This window comes from Sorex fumeus, unplaced genomic scaffold (genome assembly GCF_029834395.1).
Source record: "Sorex fumeus unplaced genomic scaffold, SorFum_2.1 ptg000034l, whole genome shotgun sequence".
Taxonomy (NCBI): domain Eukaryota; kingdom Metazoa; phylum Chordata; class Mammalia; order Eulipotyphla; family Soricidae; genus Sorex; species Sorex fumeus.
Genome location: NW_026606091.1, coordinates 26708126 through 26728755, shown reverse-complemented (window position 1 = coordinate 26728755; position 20630 = coordinate 26708126). Strand labels below are relative to the sequence as shown.

General features: G+C 52.1%; 1 protein-coding gene across 1 annotated transcript; it reads right to left on the bottom strand.

Annotated features, from left to right (window-relative positions):
* Position 1: 1 nt before the first annotated feature.
* POLR1E (RNA polymerase I subunit E) lies at positions 2–15347 on the bottom strand. Its single transcript, XM_056117160.1, has 12 exons — positions 15193–15347; positions 14620–14723; positions 13529–13605; positions 11447–11532; positions 10682–10740; positions 9834–9978; positions 8340–8447; positions 7315–7411; positions 3916–4049; positions 2483–2564; positions 1617–1748; positions 2–634 (listed from the first exon to the last, which is right to left on the bottom strand). The coding sequence occupies exons 1-12, from the start codon at positions 15266–15268 to the stop codon at positions 475–477; spliced, it is 1260 nt and encodes a 419-aa protein (XP_055973135.1). The 5' UTR covers positions 15269–15347; the 3' UTR covers positions 2–474.
* Positions 15348–20630: the final 5283 nt, after the last annotated feature.

Here is a 20630-nt window from a genome sequence, read left to right as displayed (position 1 = left end):
AGCTGGGGGCCCCCGCCCACCCTGCCCCTCTTGCGGGGCCGCAGCCAGCCCCGGGGTTGCTGTCGAGCATCTGCTGACGGCTCCCCAGGCTGGTTCTCCCCGGCCCTGGGTGCTGCTCTCGGGGTGGGTGCTGGGGAGCACGGGCGGGAGGCCTGTCCCGCATTTCTCTCGTGAGTCGCTGTACAAAATGCTGCCTTTATAATTTTGTAAGAAACGGCTTTTCCGTGAACCAAGTGCTTCGACAAATCTCAGCAACCAAAATAAAGGTTTTTATTTTAAAAGTGGTCCCTCCAGGCTTGCGAATTCAGTGATTGGGGGCTGGAGGCGGTGGGGGCAGGGAGGTAGATTTCCCTGATTCTAAGCATGGTCGGGGGCTGGCCTGCCACCGGTGTAACTGAGAGGCTGGCTTCCAGCTGCATCTTCCGTCTCTTTATACAATAAAAAGGACCGAGAGCAGAGACAGGCAGCGGCCGTCTAGGTGATTCTCCGTCGCTTGGCCTGGTGCTCGGCATTCTGCGGGGCGGGCAGCGGGAGCCGCAGGACCCCAATTCTGTGCTCCTCCTCCCGGCCGGCCGCCACCTCCACTTTCCTCTTGGACACCCGGAGTCGCATGGCCTTTGCAATCTCGATGATCCTAAGGGAAAAATACACCCAAAGGAACGTTACCCCGACAGGCCTGCCCGGGGCAGGGACTCAGGCACAGAGGAGGGCTCCAGGCATTGTTGTGAAGGCAGCCGGCACCTCCAGAGGGATCCCAGGAGCCGTAGCACTCTCCACCACCAAGGCAAGACCCCACCAGTGAGCCCAGCACATCTCAGAGCCCATCTACTAAAGAATGTCCCCTGAGGGGCTGGAACAATAGCAACAGTGGGTAGGTCGTTTGCCTTGCATGCGGCTGATTCCCAGCATCCCATATGGTCCCCTGAGCACCGCCAGGAGTAATTCCTGAGTGCAGAGCCAGGAGGAACCCCTGAGCATCACTGGGTGTGACCCAAAAAGCAAAAAAAAAAAAAATGTCCCCTGAGGGGGACCAGGAACCCAGCAGCGTGGCCCTATATCCCTGCTCTCAGCAGCGGTGGGGAGACAGCAACCCCGCAGAGACAGTCCCCAGGGGACCCAGATGAGGACCCAACCAAGGGAAACAGACCAGTTCAGGATCTGACGAAGCGATGGGCAGACTCAGCCTTGGAGCCCCGTCTAGCCCGGCCAGAGGGCCGAGAGGTCAAATGCCCAAGTCTGACCAATGACAGCCCCCGACCCTGTCTGACCCACGCACGTCCTCTCCCTACATTTCCGTGGAGTTTTCTAACTGGCACCCTGGGCTCTGTCCCCCGGGGGTCACCGGAACCTCTCTCCCAGGGTCCTCCACACAGGGATGGGGGGCGCTGTTCTGGGAGACCAGCTCTGCGGTTGGGAGAAGGCCCGGGCCATGGCCTTTTGGTATGCCACCTGGCGAAGCGCTGGCTCCTCCAACACGGGACATGCAGCCTGTCTGCAGGGTGGTCTCAGATGGTGGCCCTGCCTGGGAGGGCAGCGTGTCCATCTCAGCCTCTAGCACCAACAAGCACGGTGGGCTCCGGAAGTGGAGTCCGGCCCTGGTCCCGCAGGGAGCTCACCGCTTCTCGCTGAGCTTGAGGTCCCTCTGCAGCATGGTCAGGTCCGTCTCAAAGTTGCTGATGTGCAAGGCCAGCAGGAGCACGTAGGCCGTTATCTTCGCCTTCATGGAATCCGAAATCAAGTTCCGCAAGCTGCAAAGCCAGTGGTGGCCAAGGGGAGACGTGGAGTCAGGAGAGGACTGTCGCCAAGAGCAAGACCAGTTGGGTGCCTCCCAGTATCGCCCTTCTAGGGACCTGCAAGGGGCCGTCACAGCCAGGCACACAGGGCCAGGCCCTGTGGCCCCAGGGGGCATGGAGATATGGACATCCACCAACACCCGAGAGTCTTGCTCCCTGCTCAGCAGAGGCACCCCAGACCCAGCTGCTAAGGAACATTCCCAGCAGTTCAGAGTCAGAAACACACGGCAAGTGTACGGAGGGTGCGTGGCTCGGGGTTCTAAGCCCTCAACCGGCACCCCAACTTCCAGCACTCCCAGTTCTAGGGGATACACTGCAGGGCTCCCCTGAAATGACATGTGACGTAAAGCAGGCCTGTGATGCAGGAGCTGCCAGGCCTTGCCCTGGACTAGACTTGCAGCACACAGGATCAAGGGCATGGTGGTTTCTCGGCATGCCCTGGATGGGGACTGTGGCTCAGGGTACTGTGCCAGCCCCAAACACTAACCCAAACTAGAAAACCCTGTGTACATAAGCCGAGAACACACCCCCTAATCCCCCGCCAACTGGTTCTGTCTTCAGCACAGCCTCTATGTAGGGCTATGAAACTGAACTGAATCCAAGCCCCCAAGCCCACCTCCCCACTCCCCGCTGCCCCAACCCGCTCTCTCTGTCCTGGGAAGATAAGCCCCCGGCTCAAGGCCCCAGACCTGCCGTTGTTGTACGTCAAGCAGGTAAAGTGCTTCAGCAGTTTGGTGTTGATGATGTGGGGCACGCCAGGTCCCAGGGCACCTGCAGGGCAGAGCAGAGTGGAGTCGTTCTCCTGGGAAACCCTCAGGTCGCACCCCTCCTGTGGGTATTGAGGTGAGGAAGGCACCCCGGGGTGCCCGGGGAGAGATGCTGGAGCCCAGAGGAGAGGGTGGCCCCTGGGTCTGCCAATGCACTCGACTGCTCCAGGCTACAGCCAAGGAGAGAGATGCTGGTGATGGCCGGGGACAAGAAAGAAGAGCAAGGCTCTGAGGAGGCCCGGAGACACAGAATCCTGAGTCACAAAAACGCAAAAGAGGGTGGAGAATGCCCCGGAGAAGAAGGAAAAGAAGAACCCAGTGAACACAGAGACGCACAAACAGGAACTCGAAAGTCAGCCACGGGACACAGGACAGCACACTCCAAGCCTCAAACCACAGGCGTCTCCTGCTGGGGCTCCCGGGTGGTGTTGATGAGATCTGGGCTAGAGAACTGCTCACCTCTCCCTGCCAGAAGTTAAGCAGACACGACCCCAACCTGCCAGCAGGCTGAGCAAGGCCACGCTTGCTCCCTGGGGGATTCTGGTTGGCTTTACCATCCTATAAAATCTGCCCTGGACCTGAACAGGACCTGAATCCGCCACCACACATGTCGCGGGCTCTGATCAGGCCTAGGCCTGAATGGCAGAGGAAGGAGCTCCAAGACCCTTGGCAGGTCAGCAAACCAGGGGGACCTCCTGGTTAGATGGTTACAAAGACTCAGGGCAGGGAGAGGGGCCCGGCGGGCTGAGCACACACTGGACCTGTCAGAGGCCCAGGGTCAAGGCCTGGTCTCATGGTCGACACAAGTACCACTGGGAGTGCTCCCCCACCTACCAGCACAGAGCCGGGAGTAGCCCCAAAGCACGGCCAGGTGTGTCCCCCAAACTGAGTTAAGTAAAATAAGATCAAGAACAAGCACCGAAGCGGCCAGAGCTGCTTCCTCCTCTCTCCAGAACCGGGTTAAGAACTACAGACAGGAGGATCCTCCCAGGATGGGACAAGCATGCTGAAAGTAGACTATAAACCGAACATGATTGCCACTCAATGCCTCTTTTGCAAACCACAACACCCAAAAGGAGAGAGAGAACAGAGGGGAATGCCCTGCCACAGAGGCAGGGTGAGATGGGGGGGATGAGGGGTGGGAGGGATACTGGGATCCGTGGTGGTGGGAAATGGGCACTGGTGGAGGGATGGGTATTTGATCATTGTATAATTAAAACGTAAGCACAAAATCTGTAAGTCTACAACTGTACCTCATGGTGTCTCACTAATAAAAATTTAAAAAAAAAAAGAACTATAGACAGACCAGAAACTGGGAAATGGAAGAACCCAGAGCGATGCGTAGAAGCACTTACTTTTCCGCTTTATCACCTTCTGGGCTCGAAATTTGACGAGGGTGTCGAGAAACCAGAGACACCGGGCCTGACGGTCGCGCCGCTCCTTGTCGGCTGGCAGAGACTTCAGTGCCTCGATGACAAAGGAGCAGTGGCTGAAAGGAGGGGTGCACGGGGTGAGCATCAGCCCCTCCAGGGAGAGTCTCTCTCCTCCCACACATGGCCCCGCACCCCTCAGCAAGAGACAAGTAAGGCTCCCCCAGGAGCACAGAGGACAGGGCCAGGGGACGCCCCCAACTGACCAGAAGAAAGATCAATCAGAACCTCCCCTGAAAATCCACCCATTTTGGGGGTATGGTGGGAGACACACTCAGCAGTGCTCAAGGCTGACTTCTGGCTTTGTACTTGGGGATCATTCCTAGTGGGGTTCGGGGAACCTTGTTGGGGTGCTGGGGACTGAATGCAGGTCCGGCTCAAGCAAGGCAGGTCATGTTCCCGCTTTACTCTCATTCTGGTCCTGAAATCCACCTTCATTACTCGACCATAAGACAAAGCCCACCCCCATCCCAGCCCCGAATACCTCCTCCTTAGCTCCAGTACCCCTGGCGAGACCCTGCCACCCCCTCTGGAGAGCGCTGGGCTACACACTGAACATTTTAGGCCACAGGGTCTTTCTCACAAGGATTCAAATATGTCAACATGGTACGGGTGCAGCCGTGGACAACGCATCAACGAAGGTGTGGCCGAGCTCTGGGGAAACATTCTCCAAGCAGCAGGCAGCCGGCTGGATACTGCAGCTTGCAGGCCAGCTGCCTGGCTCTGAATCCCCTCTCCTCCACTGGACCTCTTTCTGCACCTCTGGTGTTCAACCTCTGAGCTGCGGCCCAGGACAGGACGCTCCTCCAAGGCACTGTCTCGTGAACCACAACACACCTTGGGCAGGGGCTGGCACACGCTAGAGGCTGGTTTGGCTCTGATTGTACCTTCTCTTTTTGTTCTGAGCCAGACCTGGCAGCGCTCAGGGGTTACTCCTGGCTCATGAGTTACTCAGGAATAATTACTCCTGGAGGTGCTCCGGGAACCAGAAGGGTTGCCAGGAAGTGAACCCAGGTCGGCCACCTGCAAGGCAGGCAACCTACCCAACCCTTCCCCATTCTTGAGATCTAGATGTGCAGTGACAAAGCAGCCCCTGGAGAGCAGGTAGGAGCTCATCATTTTGCAGGTGGGAGATCTGTGACTAGGGGGGATAAGCCCTTCAGACTCCCTCACCCCCCGCTTGTCTACACTCGCTCAAGACCTCTGCCCCATTATGACTGCTAGCAGGGAAAATGAGTTCATTTGGAGACGAAAAAAAGCAAAACAAAACAAGAAAACCTTTACCAAAGCTCTGATTTCATTGTATTTTAGCAAGATTTTGAAGGGGAAAAACAAAAAAGCCTTACAGTGGAGCCAGCCAACAGCTGAGACATTTTATACTCTCAAGAAGAAATTATCTGGATCAGGGAGATAGTTCAAAGGGTTGGATAACATATTTTGCATGTGGGAAGCTGGGTTTAATCCCTGGCACTGGGTGGTCTCCAGAACACTGGCAGGAACGATCCCTGGGCAGCACTAATTGTGTGTGACCCAAAACAAAAAAATATTGAGAGAACAAATTCCAAGGCAAAAACAGATACAAACACAAAAATAGTCCCCCATCATTACAAAGCTGTTTAGAATGGCTTTTTAGGGGGGGGGGAGTGGGTCATCTTGAAATTATGTAAAGTATATTCTTGGAGGGGAGAGCGTGATAGTAGAGCAAGTAGGGGGCTGGCCTTGCACCTAGCAAGCAGCCTCCCAAACACTGCCAGGGTGATTCCTGAGTACAGAGGCAGGAGTAAGCCCTGAGCACTGCTAGGTGTGACCCCAAAAAAACAACAAACAAAACCCCAAAATAAATATAAAATACACTCTTAGAAGAGCCAGAAAGATATATATATATACACACACACACTTAGAGGGGCCAGAAAGATAGTACAGTGGGTAGGGCACTTATCTTGCATGTAGCCAACCCAGGTTTGATTCCCCAGCACCACATATGGTTCCCTGAGTCCTGCCAGGAGTGATCCCCGAGCACAGAGTCAGGAATGAGCCAAGAGTAAGTCAGGAGCACAGCCAGGCAAGCTACCGAGAGTATTCGATATGCCAAACACAGTAACAACAAAGTCTCCAATGGAGACGTTACTGGGCCCGCTCGAGCAAATCGACGATCAACGGGAGGGCCTTTACCTTTTGACCCAAACACAAAACAAAAAAATTAAAACTTGATCCCGGGGCTGGAGCAATAGTACAGCGGGTAGGGTGTTTGCCTTGCACGCGGCAGACCCAGGTTCGATTCCCAGCATCCCATTATGGTTCCCCGAGCACCGCCAGGAGAGATTCCTGAGTGCATGAACCAGGAGTAACTCCTGTGCATCGCTGCGTGTGACCCCAAAAAAGAAAAAAACAAACAAAAAACCTTGATCCCCACAGCTGGCCTTCTCCCAGGGGCCAAGAGGCAGCCACCTTAGCCGCTGCTTCTCCACCCCTGAACCCCCATCCCTGTGTCAGAAGAGGAGGATGGAGTGGGTGGCTAGCATGGAGTATGCCTGCGTTCCTCTAAGAAAAACAATTTATTAAAAAATAATACTCAGAATAGAAATTTAACTTTAGGGAAGCAGACAGCGAGCTCAAGAGACCAGAGGACAGGGTGTGCATGTGAGGGGCCCCAGCCCCGCACGGCCCCCAGAGCTCTGCAGGAAGCAGAACTGAGCTCATAACAGGAGCGACTCCTGAGCACAGCCAAGTATGGCCTGGCCCTCCCCTCCCTCCCCTACAATAATAACAGATTTAACTTTAGAAGTACTAACCAGGCCCGACCCTGCTTAGCTTCCGAGATCAGACGAGATCAGGCGCGTTCAGGGTGGTAGGGCTGGAGCGATAGCACAGCGGGTAGGGCGTCTGCCTTGCACGCGGCCAACATGGCCGACCCGAGTTCGATTCCTCCGCCCCTCTCGGAGAGCCCGGCAAACTACCGAGAGTATTCGATATGCCAGACACAGTAACAACAAAGTCTCCAATGGAGACGTTACTGGGCCCGCTCGAGCAAATCGATGATCAACGGGAGGGCATTTATTATTTATTTTTAACTTTAGAAAAACTCAAGCACCACTCTGGCCAGCCCTTCCACCCAGGTCAGCACTGGGGTCCCACTGGTACAGTGAGGCCGACTAGCCTTCGATGCACCCACACCTGGGGCCATTGAGCCTGGATGTCCAGACACTGACCAAAACTTGAGCACGTTGGAGAGCCTGTGCTGAGCAGATACAAGTCCCGTGCCCAGGGAGTGCTGTGGGGCCCCGCGGCTCCCCACCCAGACACTCCCTCCACCACGCAGGGTACCTGTTCTCTTCAATCATCTTCAGTATTTCTTCTGATGTGACATTCCTGAAGGCTTCAGAAGGCGCCTCCAGAGCCTCATACTCGGCGGGGGAAAGAACTGGGCCGAAGTCAAGAACCGGGTCTGAACAAGATGGAACCCTCCCTGTGGAACCCTCCCCTCGCGACAGCCTCGCTCTGGGGGTGAGGAAACAGGCTCGGAGCAGGGCCCACCTCAGTCAGAGTGCAGAATTGGGGACCGGGCTGTCTGGGCACCCTGGCCAGACCACCCTTCCCTGCCTTGGCTTTTCCGCCTTCTCCACCTCGTCACAAACGCAGAGCCACCGCGGGCACATTCCCTGTCTAGAACCACAACAACCATCAACACACCTGCCCTTCCTTGATCAAAACTACTCAGCCTGGGGCTGGAGCAGGTAGGGTGTTTGCCTTGCAGGCGGCCGACCTGGGTTCGATTCCCCAGCATCCCATATGGTCCCCCAAGCACCGCCAGGAGTGATTCCTGAGTGCAGAACCAGAAGTAACCCCTGAGCATCGCTGGGTGTGACCCCAAAAGAAAAAAAAACCCTACTCAGCCTGACCCATCCAGTATGTGAGCGCCACAGCCACACTTGCGTGCCTGTCTCTGCAAGACGAACAACAAAAGGGAAGGGGAGGCAGGGAGGAAAACGAGGGCCCAGGAATGTGGTTACAGGGCAGACCTTGGGGCACCATCACCCCACAAGCACTGAAAACCAACCTCACGACACCCTTTGAAAACTTGAAACCGCAGGCATCCAGCAAGCCAGCCCTGAAAAAGAAGTACTTGGACAAATCTCAGGGTGACCCTGAGGGGCTGAGCTATAGGCTGTGCTACAGAAGCGGTCAGCCAGTGTGCAGTGCACAGCCGCTGAGTAAGGCCGAGACTCACACGAGGACCATTGCAAAGGTCTGGGAGCGGCTTCAGTGAGCTGGGAGAGGGGCCCAGGCACCCAGCACCCAGACGGCCTGACTCAGGAGGTCAGGCAACGTTCCTAACGCCAGAAGGATACGGTCGTCAAATTTGTACACATCCTTGGGTGTGGCTGCATCATCGTGGCAGGGAGGAAGGTAGAGGGATTCGTCCTGTGCATCATCTTGGGCGGCATCGCTGAGCAGAGCTGTGGAGGCAGAGGAGAGTCACGTGACTGGCTTCGGGGTCCCAACCCTTGTGAAACCTGGGAACTCCAGGTTTCCAGGGGTCACAAAGCCCTCACCTGCCCAGGCTGACCGCCCAGTAGACTGAGTCCACTCAGGAACCAACCAACTCCCAAAGGCAGCCAGGGTCGTGGCCCCACAACCAGTGTGCAGGGCAGCGGGAACAGAGAGATGTGCCAGTATTCATATGATAACGGAGAGAAGGAGAAAGTGAAGCTCACTGAAAAAGTCTTTGATGGCTTAACTTCCAGAAAACTTCTCTGGGGGCCAGAGAGAAAGATCAATGTACCCAACTCGGGGAGGAGGCCCACAGCCCCACACAAGGCTCCCCCAAGCACAGAGCCAGGAGTGGCCCCTGAACACCTCCAGGAATTGCCAAAAAAAAAAAAAAAAGCCAAAATAAAATCCCTCCATAAGTCAAACCCCCAAAATAAAATGCCTCCATGTTATAATGTAAACATACAAAACCAAAATCGGGGGGAAAAAAATCAGAACAGAAACTGCAATTATCGTAACCCCATAAATAGGCATATAGACAGGGAAGGAAAAGTGTAATAGGTGCACTGGTAGAATGATGGGGGGAAAAATGAATGGACTGTGTTTAAATCGGTATCAGAGTGAGCTGAAGTGCCAGAGAGATAGTACAACGGGTAGGGCCTTGCACACAGCTGACCTGGGTTCAATCCCCAAAGCATCCCATATGCTCCCCCACACACCACCAGGACTAATTCCTGCGTGCAGAGCCAGGAGTAACCCTTGAGAATGGTCAGGTATGACCCAAAAGGCTGAAAAATGAAATTTAAAAAATATTAAAAATAATGGAGTGGGCTGAACAAAATCAGAAAAGTCGTGAAGTATGTCTGAAAAAATGAAGACACAGACTTCTCTGCTCCTGACTCCAAATTCAGGGATCGCTCCTGGCAGGGCTCGGAGACCCAACCCAAGTCAGCATGCAAGGCAAGCACCCTATCTGCTAGAGTATCTCTCCAGCTCATGGGCCCTAGTTATGTGCTGCAGCCCCCCTTCCCATTTACGCATCATCACCTGCGGCCTGTCAGGACATGCATTAGCCCTGGCCAGGGAACAGTGCTCGAGAGGCCAAGGTTATCAGTGCATCACTCCGGAGAGAGCCTGGGTCTGCTGCCTCCCTGAGCCCACAGGCTCTCACCCCAGCCTGCCTTTCCACACCCCATTCCTGTCTCTCCAGAGGCAGGGTCACCTCCAACATTCCCCACTGGGCCTGTACAAGAGGGAAAGTAGCACCTGGCGGATGGGTCAGGGGCTCAGGAGAGAACCCTGGCGGTGCTGCTGACCCTGCCTGGAGCACTCCCCGAGTCACAGCTGCATACCTGTCATCCCCTTTGTGCCAATGATCTCCTCCGCAGCTTTAGTGACCGCCCGATTCAGAGACTCGCTGCCAACGCTGTTCATTCTCCTGGAGTTCAGGGCCCGCTTCTGTTTAGTGGTTCCGAAGGCTTCGATGCAAGAATCCATCTGGCAGGAGAGAGACTCGGTCACAGAGGAAGACCATGGGGACATACTCAGCCACGGGAAGTCAGTGCACTCCGTGGCGGAAGCAGGTGGTGTCCCGCCAGATACCCCGGGGCTGCTACAAGGAGCAGATGCTCTCCCCAGACTCTTAGCACCGCCTTCACAAACAAGTCAAATAGAGTCACCACTGGGCAAGGGCAAACCTTGCCGAGTCCGTGGAGGACTCCCAGGGCCACTCATCCCGCCTTCTCGGTAGTTCCTCCCAGTCCCTACCCATCCCGGCGTGAGAAGACCTTCCTAGCCACTCTCTACTGAGAGATCAAACTTGGGTTTGATCTCTAGCCACTCTCTCAAGTTTACCTGGATTGCACGCGAAAGCTTCCAGGTTAAAAGCAGAAACTTTACTCCTTCTACAAGGATTTAGACACACTGGCCTAAATTCTAAAAAAACAAGTGTTCTGTTACATCTGTAGCTCTGTGTGTGTGTGTCTGTGTGTGCGCGCGCAACACATGCGCACACAGGAGAGTGGGGGAGAGGGCAGAAATGCTGAGATTGAGGAGGACGCAACAGAAACTTGGCATAGTTCCAAAGATGGGATGAGCACAGCAGGCCGGAACCTCACAGTCAATCAGCTCATTTTACCGATGCCCCAGCATGAGGGACAGACTTAATTTAAGATCCTGATCTTAACAACATTCCACTTACCTTTTCTCTGAAAGTTTTGGTCTGATTCTCCAGGGATGAGTCACTCTCAATGGGTTCATCTATCAAACACAAACAGGGATTGGAGAGAGAGAAAGTACAGGGGTAAGTCACTTTCCAGTTCACCCCTGGGACCTCATGTAGCCCCCCTCCCCCGGCAGTCAGGAGTGATCCCTGAACACAGAGCCAGGTGTAATCCCTGAGCATCAATGGCTTCGGCTCAAGCACCCTCCCCCTCAAATAAAAACAAACAACCCCCCACTAAACAAACAGTAATGTTAAGGGAAGGAAAAGCAATCTGTAAACAATAAGAGTTTCTTTTTTGTTTTTCTATTTCTTTCTTCTTCGGTTCAACTAAAGGCTAAAATGCATTTTCTTTAGTGGCGGACTGCCCAGATCTTAACCTGAGCACTCAGGGTACACATTCCGGAAGTATCTTCAACACACAGAGAAACTGGAGAATCAATGGAGGAGTCAAATGAAAGGGGGATCTGACATGACCTCTTCACTTGACTGATCAGGAGAAAGAGGCTAACAGCTGCTACAACTCACCCCTCAGTCAGTGCACCAGGTAGCAGCAGAGATGGGAGTAGAAACTGGCCCTTGGGACCAGAGAGACAGTACAGGGGTGAAGGCTCTTGCTGTGCATGCAGCTGACCCAGTTCCTTCCCCAGCACCACATGAACCCCTGAGCATCTCCATACACTACTGAGTATGCCCCCAAGTCCTGCGCTCCAGGGCCACACCTGACAGTGCTGTTTGACCTACCTGCAAACAGTGGCTGCATGTTGAACAATTCGGCATCATATACTTCCATCTCGCCAGAGGTCTTATTCAAAATCCCCACAAAGTGCCTGAACGAAGGAGGAATAATACTTGTGACCACAGATCATTCCAATTTGGTGGTACAACTTTCTTTTCCCTTTAAAAAAAAAAAAGTTCTTTCTCTTTCTCTCTCTCTTTTTCTTTTTTTTTTTGCTTTTTGGGTCACACCCGGCGATGCTCAGGGGTTACTCCTGGCTCATGCACTCAGGAATCACTCCTGGCGGTGCTTGGGGGACCATATGGGATGCTGGGAATCGAACCTGTGTCGGCCATGTTGGCTGCGTGCAAGGCAAACGCCCTATCTGCTGTGCTATCACCCCAGCCCCAAGTTCTTTCTCTTTTAAAAAAGAAAACTTTCAAACTTAATTCTATACTAAGTCACTCCCTCACAAGGGGCATTCCTTTTCCTCTCTCTCTTCTACTTTCCAATAAATTTTTCTACTTTCTAAAGAAAAAACAAACAAACTTCCTTTTTCTTTTTTTCCAGGCTCAACCACTGGGCTTGGGTGATGACTCAGCAGTCACAGGACAGTCTGAATATTCCAACCCCCCCACCACATGCCCCTGGGTACCACTGTGTGTAAGCCCTGGAGGACCCAGCACCACATGTGGACCTGGAGGTACCCAGCACTACAGGGACCATGCAGGCCCTCTGTTGAATCAGTCAGCTGGTCGGTCAAGTATCACCAGTGGTAGAAGAAGAGGGGGAAACCCCAAAAGTTCCCAGCTTTCCTTCTGTCCCAATACAACTGAAATGCATCATTTGCTGGTGAGCGGCATATAGCAGTAATCTCTGCATGAGGTGGGGAAAGGAGGAAGGACAGAAGGGACCACAAGGGTGGATCTTATTGGGAAAAAAATAAACCACCAGGAGATCCTGGGAACTGTCACATTTGGAGTCACTGCTATAACGGGAAACCTGCTGGAGCCAAAAGAATCAGAATTATCGGGGCCAGAGATATAGTACAGAGGTAGGACACTCGCCTTGCAGGGAGGCCCAGCCTGGTTCAATCCCCAGCACCACATGTGGTCCCTAAGAGCTGGCAGGAATAGAGCAAAGAATAGTTCCTGAGCATTGCTCTAGGTGTGGCCCAATCTATCCCCTGCCCCCCACCCCCGCAAAAAAACAGCAAAAAAAAAAATCTAGTACAACACTAGGATGTACTTCAGATACAAATTTTATAGAGATAAAGATAAGTAATAGCTTGGCAGTCACGGGAAGAAGAGAAATCTGTACTATAGAATCTATGCAAAGGGGTGATGGGGAGGTCATAGCTTTAAGCAAATACACATTCCTCTGACTTTTCCATCAGGCAGTCTGGGGGACTTTCTCATGGTGGGGTGCCCTCACAGGGACACCAGACTCTGCCAGCTCCTGACAGCCAGAGACAGTTCTGCTGGACAATCACCCCTATACCTAAGAGGCTGGGAGTAAGGGCCAGGAAAGGCAGAGTTGCCCAAAGGCAGGCAATCAGCAGCAAAACAGGACGGAAACCCCAGGCCTCTGGACACTCCAAAATCCTTCTTCTAAAGCTAGTGCCAAGGCCCTCTACAGGCAGGCTTTTGTTATCACTCACTCCAAGTGAGAGGAGACAGCTGTCTTCAGTAACAAGACAGCTATTAACAAGGAATAGTATGAGGGCCAGAGAGATAGCACAGTGGTAAGGCATGTAAGTTGCATGCAGCTAATCCAGGTTTCATCCCCAACATCCTATATGGTCTCCCTCTAAGCCTGCCTGGAGTGATTCCCAAGTACAGAACCAGGAGTAATCCTGAGCACCAGGGGTTTGGATGTGACCAAATCCTTCCTTCCACCCACCCACCCCCCTATGCCCCCCAAAAAGGATTTTAAGAAACCCAACAAATAAGCATCCTCCTTTTCCAGAATGTCTACAAGCTGGGGAGAAGGTCCTGTATCTGGGAACACACAAGCCTGATAATCCTCCCGAGATCTTCCCCTCCCCTTCCCCTGTAAAGACTGTGAACCCCACCCTCCCTTCCTCAATGTCCCTCCCACAGTGCTACCTGCACAAACTGTTGCATTTGAGGGCTCCGGTCCCAAAATTGTTTCCCACGTAGGAAAGTCGCTCTGTTTCCGCTGCCTAAAACGCAGAGAGAAAAGCCGCGTTCATAAGAGTTGAGAGGTACTAAGGACCTTCTCTCCCTTTCTGTGCTTGCCAACATTCAGAATTCAGAAGCACGGTGGATGAGACGGGGAGAGCCTACAAAAGGTGACCCAGGCCCACTGTCTTCAAGTGCTCTGGGGTGTCCCTAGGGGAAAGGCAAGAGGATTCTGAGAGCAGGAAATCCCAGATACAGCTATCTCCTGGATAGTTTGGAAAGTTCTTGGGGAAAGTGTACCACCTGACTCACTCCAGAAAGAGGGTCCAGGTTCTTGGCATTTGCAGATACTTGAAACAACATGGTTCCTTAGGCAACTCCCGGCCTAGGCTCCAAGTTTTTCATTTCTGGGGTGCTGGGGGCTGACTCAGGACCTCATACAAACAAAGCAAGCACACAGAGCCACATCCCCAGTATCTTCTTTGGGGAAGAGGTGCTGGTAGTGTGTGTGTGGGGGGGGGGGGCGGATGTCATCTTTGATTTGACCACATCAGCAGTGCTCGGGGGCCACACCTAGAGGCATATGAGGAACCATATGCAGTGCTGGGATTCAAACCACTATCGTGGCCACAGTCACATGCAAGGCAAGTGCCTTCACCTCTGCACACCTCTCCGGCCCTCTGAGCCTTTCTTGACTCCCTCTGCTCTAGAACTTCTCCTTATATGCTCTTTTCTATGCCTTGGGAAAGGCTGCTCATTCCTTAACCACAGCCAAGCTTTGCTGCTTCCCTGCATCTGTCCCTGTCCTGCCCTTCGCCTGGAAAACTGAACTAGGCTCTGAAACCAAGCCCCATCCTCCAGGAGTCTCTAGGGTGCGGACCCCCCCCCCCCCCACACACACACACACACCTACCAGGGGAGAGGGAATCCTGAGTTCCATCTACTGCCATGATTCCCCCTCGACTCCAGTTCTCCCCTCTGCCCTCACTTTCTGCCATACCCAAGGAGCCTCCAAAGCCCGCAGCGCGGAGGGCACTGGCGACGGCAGCACTCACCAGGATCCGCTGACCTCTTTTCCTGGGGTTTGTGGAGTCGCTGCTCTTGTACAAGGTGAAGCGCATGTTGCCCGGGTTCAGCAGCTTCCCATTGGAGAATTGCACTGTACCGTTGCAGGCCGGACGCGAGATGCGGGCAGAGAAAAGTCAGCACCGGGTGGGGAGGAGCTGGGGGGGATTGGGGTGCAAGGGAACCCATTTCCTGCCTAACAGGAGGGCTGAAGAAGAGGCCCTGGTGCAGTTGGGGAGCGGGGGCGTGACAGGAGGGCAAGACCACGAGAACGGGGCTAACACAGGAGGCCAGATCAGAGGGAATCGCTACCAAGTGCAGAGAAGGCAACAGGCGAAGGGGGCATTGGGGGGAAAAGGGGAATGCGGCCTCACCGGGAAATACCCATCCGGAGGCTGGCAAGTGGGACAGAGAGATGGGGAGAGGACAGAAGAGCCCCGGCAGACCCCGAGGCCGTGGGGAGCGAGGGGCTTGGGATGGGGGAGGAGGTACTTGGCGCAGCTGGGAAAGGGGGCGTCGGGAGTCCTAGCGGAACCCGGAAGGGAAAATTACGGAGTCTTTACCCAGCACCGCTCTCTGGCTCTCCTCCGGCTCCCCACAATACGACCACCTCGCACTGGACAGCACCTCCGCCGCCATCTCTCGGGTCTGAGCCCCGGAAACCCGCAACTAAAACCGTCCGCGACCAGAGGCAGCAGGCTGGACCGCACACGCTGGTGGCCGGGCGGAAGGGGCGTGACTTCTCCGGGCACCGCCAGACTCCGCCCACTACGCGCTCCGCCTCTGAGAGCTCATAGGTAAGAGTACCTGTCCCTCAAAGTAGAGGGGCGTGGTTCTCCCTCACGCGGGACAGCGCCTGTTAGACTCAGGACACCGCTGGAGTTTTTATTTTATTTTTCTTATTTTTATTTTTAGTTCTGGAGCGTTAGCACAGAGGATAGGGCATTTGCCTTGCACGCGGCCGACTGTGGTTCTATTCCTCCGCTCCTCTCAAGCCCGGCAAGCTACCAAGAGTATCTGGCCTGCATGGCAAAGCCTGGCAGGCTGCCGGCCACATATTCGATATGCCAAAAACAGTAACAACAAGTCTCACAATTTGTTGCGAGATGTTACTGGTGCCCGCGCGGGCAAAATCGATGAACAACGGGAGGACAGTGCTACAGTGCTTTATTTTTTAATTGAATCACTGTGAGCATTAAAAAATTGTTCATAATTGCGTTTCAGCCATACAATCTTATAACACCCATCCTGCCACCAGTGTAATATCCCAGTACCAGTGTCCCCAGTTTCCCTCCCGCCCCTTCAAACCACTCCCCCACCCCAGCCTGCCTCCAGAGCAGTCACCTTTCTCTTTTCTGTCTCTTTTTCTTTCTCTCTCTCTCATTTTTAGGCATTATGGTTTGCGATACAGATGCTGAAAAGTTATCATCTATATCCCTTTACCTGCTTTCAACACTCAGTTCTCGTCCAGAGTGATCATTTCCAGCTAGTATTGTCATAATGAGCTCTATATCTTAACTAGCCTCCATCTCCCACACCATTGATCAACCATTGACTAGCCCTCCTGGTGTATTTTCTGTGGCCTTGAATATTAGTTTCGGACTGTTTTTCTTTTGTATCCCACAAATGAATACAACCATTCTATATCTGTCCCTGTCCTCTTACTCATTTCACTCAGCATGATATTCTCACCTGTGGCACTTTTAAATGAGTGTGTCTCTAGGGGTTCACACACTTCAGGGGGAATGAAAAGGACACAGGACTGGCTGCAGTTAAGCTGTGTGGAGCAGTGACAGTATGGTATGTGCGCGTGAGCAGACTCCCATACTGACCACCGACCAAACTTCCAAATGACCTGCCTGAAAAGGAAGTCCAGCAGGTAAGCACCTGCCTTGAATGCTGCTGGCTCGGGTTCTATCCCCAGCGCAGCATATGGTCCCCTACGCATGACCAGGAGTCATCCCTGTGCACAGCTGGCTATGATCCCCAGATCAAAAATATTCCTTTGAGCATGTTCAGCAGCAGAACACTTGTCTTGGATATGCGAGACCTTTACTTGGATTTCTGGCACCCAGAAGGAAAATCTGAAGGAAGGAGAGTAAGTATTCGTGGGCTAATGGCAGGGTGATCGAGAAGAGAGCCGCATTATACTTCTATGTTATTTCATTATTTAGTAACAATGATTAAGAACACATGAAATTATAGCCGAAAAGAGGTGAGATAGAAGGGGTCCTATGGGTGGTTCTGGAGAGTGACCAAAATTGGGTGGGGGGGAGGGGGGAATAAAGGAAAAAGAAAAGAAAAACTAAAAAACTTATAGGGAACTCTTCTAAGTTAGAACCAGGGTCCGTACAGAAAACATTTAGTATAAATGTCTGTTTATTAATTTAGTAAGGAGATCCAGCAACTTATGGTGTTGTCTCAGCATCACTGTGTGTGTGTGTGTTTTTCCTTTCCAGAGGAACACTTGACATGATAGTTGAGCAGGGAGCCGTGGGTACTCCTTTCTGGGGTAATGTCTCCATCTGCTGGTGTTTCAGAATATCGCTAGTGAAGTCCTGAAGAGGTAGGGCGCATCTACTGGTTGTTTGCAGCAACTCACGTTCTCAAATCTCTTCTTCCTGTCTGCCCTTTTCTCTCTTTTCCTTTCTCTCTTTTCCTGCTTGTACCACACTCCTGCTCCCCTCTTTCTCTTCCTTTTTCTCTTTTCATCCCCTGATGCAGATTCTGCTTGTGGTGATAAAGGACTGTTCCTTATAATGATGTAGGCAGGTAGACAGGGAAAGACCCTCTGCAATGAAACTTGATCTCTTGATCACTTGACTTCCCGTTAATCATCGATTTGCTCTAGCAGGCGCCAGCAACGTCTCCATCTGTCCCTGTTGCGTGCTAGTGTAGCCCAATGGCGTCTTTTCATTCTAGGAACACAGAAGAGCCTCAAACCGATCGTTCAGGGTCTTGAGGAAGAAATCTGACCATCTTGTAGGTGGGTGGCCACGTGGTCTTTTGATGTCCTGTGGAACCCAGTAGGTAACGGCTCTAGTCCAGCGGTCGTCTCCAAATCTCATTACGTGTCCAGCCCATCTGATTTTCGACGCATTGGCAAACGAGACGGCGTCCCTGATTCTTGACCGTCGATGGAGGTCGGAACTCCGGATTCTCCTTTGAGTGAAACATGATACTCCAAGCATAGCTCTTTCGATTCCTCTTTGGGAGACCCGAATAGCGTTCTCATCCTGTTTTCCATCCTGTTTTTGTAGGATCCAGGTCTCTGAGGCATATAAACAAAACCTCTGGGAAGGAAAAATTTAAGATTGATCCACTCTGTGGATATGGAAAACAAAAACCTGGTAAAACCTTCAGCAGACCCTGAGGAGATTGGACCCCTCCCCCATAAAGTTCCTCTCCTTGAAAATCCTTGAACCTGTACTTTAATCCGATTAACTAGTGATTCAGCCCCGAGAAGACTCCAGAAATTCCTGAGCACATGTGTCACTTCTTGAGATGTGTACTTTTATGCTTTCCTATCTAATACTGGAAGGTGTGTAGGGGCTCTCTCCGCCTTTGGAGAAGCCCTCGTTCTCTGTTGAGCATGTTACTCTGTCTCTCTTACTCTCAACTCTCCCACTTTCTCTTCCTCCTTCCCTTCAAAAACCCTCCAAATTTACTTCACTACTTGTCTTCTCCTGAAATTCTTTTCTGCGAGTGAGACAAGAACCCAGTAACCCTGGGGGCCGACCGGGTGGCAGAGGGGGGTTGGGAGAAAGTGACTGTCTTTTCCTCCCAACTCATGTGAGCCACCCATGGGGTCCACCTTCATCAAGACTGACTTCGCTTTTTTGGTTTTGATGAGTAGGGAGCAGTTCACCCACACCTGGTGGTTTCAGAGACTATTCTTGACTGTACTCAGAAGTGACCCCTGGCGGTACAATAGGACCATGTGTGGTACCAGGGATTGAACTAGGGTCTGCTTCTTGCAAGGTAAGTGCCTTACTCCATGCAGTCTCTCTGCACACACATTCTTCCAAAAAACGTTTGAGGGGCTGGAGCGATAGCACAGCTGGTAGGGTGTTTGCCTTGCACGTGGCCGACCTGGGTTCAATTCCCAGCATCCCATATGGTCCCCTGAGCACCGCCAGGGGTAATTCCTGAGTGCAGAGCCAGCAGTAACCCCCATGCAACGCCGGGTGTGACCTAAAAAGAAAAAAAAAAGACATTTGGGCTTGAATAGGATTTCTCTTTCACAGAGCAGAATCTGCTTTATATCCCACCCTCTTAGGGTTCCAGTTCTGCACTCTAAGGCCACATGGAATATGAGCAGCTCCTCTGTTCTGAGCCTTCAAAACCTGAATCCTCTGATCACATTTTTAGTTATCTGCTCCATTCTCCTCAGGAACTCCTCCCAACCCCTCAGCTACTTCACACACCAACATTTCTAGGTCACTTATGGTCACTACTTATGGTCCACATACCACTTATGGTCACATACCATTTATGGTCACTACTGCTAGGCAAATTAATAATACACCCACATTTTCTACCCACATTTTCTACCCACATTTTCTACACTATTGGGGCTCCACATTGTGCAGTGGGCTGGATCAACACTCCAGCTCTGAGAAGCATACACCAGAAAGGATTTATCACTATCCTAACTACATTTAGCTTATAGCCTGTTTTTATAGAATTCTCATGCTGAGTGGTTTTTATTTATTATTTATTTATTTATTTTGCTTTTTGGGTCACACCTGGAGATGCACAGAGGTTACTCTGGCTCAGCACTCATGAATTACTCCTGGCGGTACTCAGGAGACCATATGGGATGCTGGGAATTGAACCCGGGTTGGCCACGTGCCAGGCAAACGCCCTACCCGCTGTGCTATCGCTCCAGCCCCCTGAGTGGTTTTTAGAGGGTCAGAGACAGTACAGGAGGTGAAGCACTTACTCTGCATGCAGCTAACCCTAGTTCAAGTCCCTGGCACTGTATGTGGTCCCCTGACCACTTCCATGGGTGACCCCTGAGCACAGAGCCAGGAATAGCCTCTGAGCACTACCAGGTACAGACCAAAAAAATAAATAAACAATAAAATAAGGTCAAGTAAAATAAAATAAATTTACCTATAGTTCTTTCAATGATTTGAAATTATAGTTTTTCACACATTAAGTCGATATATATATACATATATATACATAAACATATACACACATGTATATTTAGGTGTCGTCTGGAGCCTCTGCTTTTTTGGATTTGTTGTTGTTATTGTTGTTGTTGTTTTGCTTTTTGGATCACACCTGGCGATGCATAGGGGTTGCTCCTGGCTCGTGCACTCAGAAATTACTCCTGACAGTGCTCCAGGGACCATATGGGATGCTGGGAATCAAACCCGGGTCAGCTGCGCGCAAGGCAAACGCCCTATCAGCTGTGCTACCGCTTCAGCCCTGGACCCTCTGTTTTGACATATTTATTTGTCTATTCACATGTCAGTGTAAATTGTTTTTATTGTGGTAGCACTGTCCTCCCATTATTTATCGATTGGCTCCAGCAGGCCCAGTAATGTCTCCATTGTGAGACATGTTGTTACTGTGTTGCATATCAAATACCTCAGGGTCACAGGTAACTTGTCAGGATTTGCCATGCCAGCGAGATACTCTTGGTAGCTTGCCCAGCTCTCTGAGAGGGCGGAAGAATCGAACACAGGTGTAAGGCAAACGCTCTACCGCTGTCCTGTTGCTCCAGACACACATAATTTTATCATCTTAACCATTCTATTTATTTGGTTTGGGGGCCAAACCTGGAGATTCTTGGAAGTTACTCCTGATTTGGTACTTGGGAGTTGCTCCCTGGAGATGCTCAAAGGACCATGTGGTGCTAGGGACTATACCTGAGCTTCTCTCTTTATCTTTTAAAGTGGAAACTCTTAAAAAAAAAAAAGTGTAAACTCTAGATGGGGAAGATGACTCAGTGGTAGAGTACATGCTTTGGTTTGTGTTGCCTGGGTTC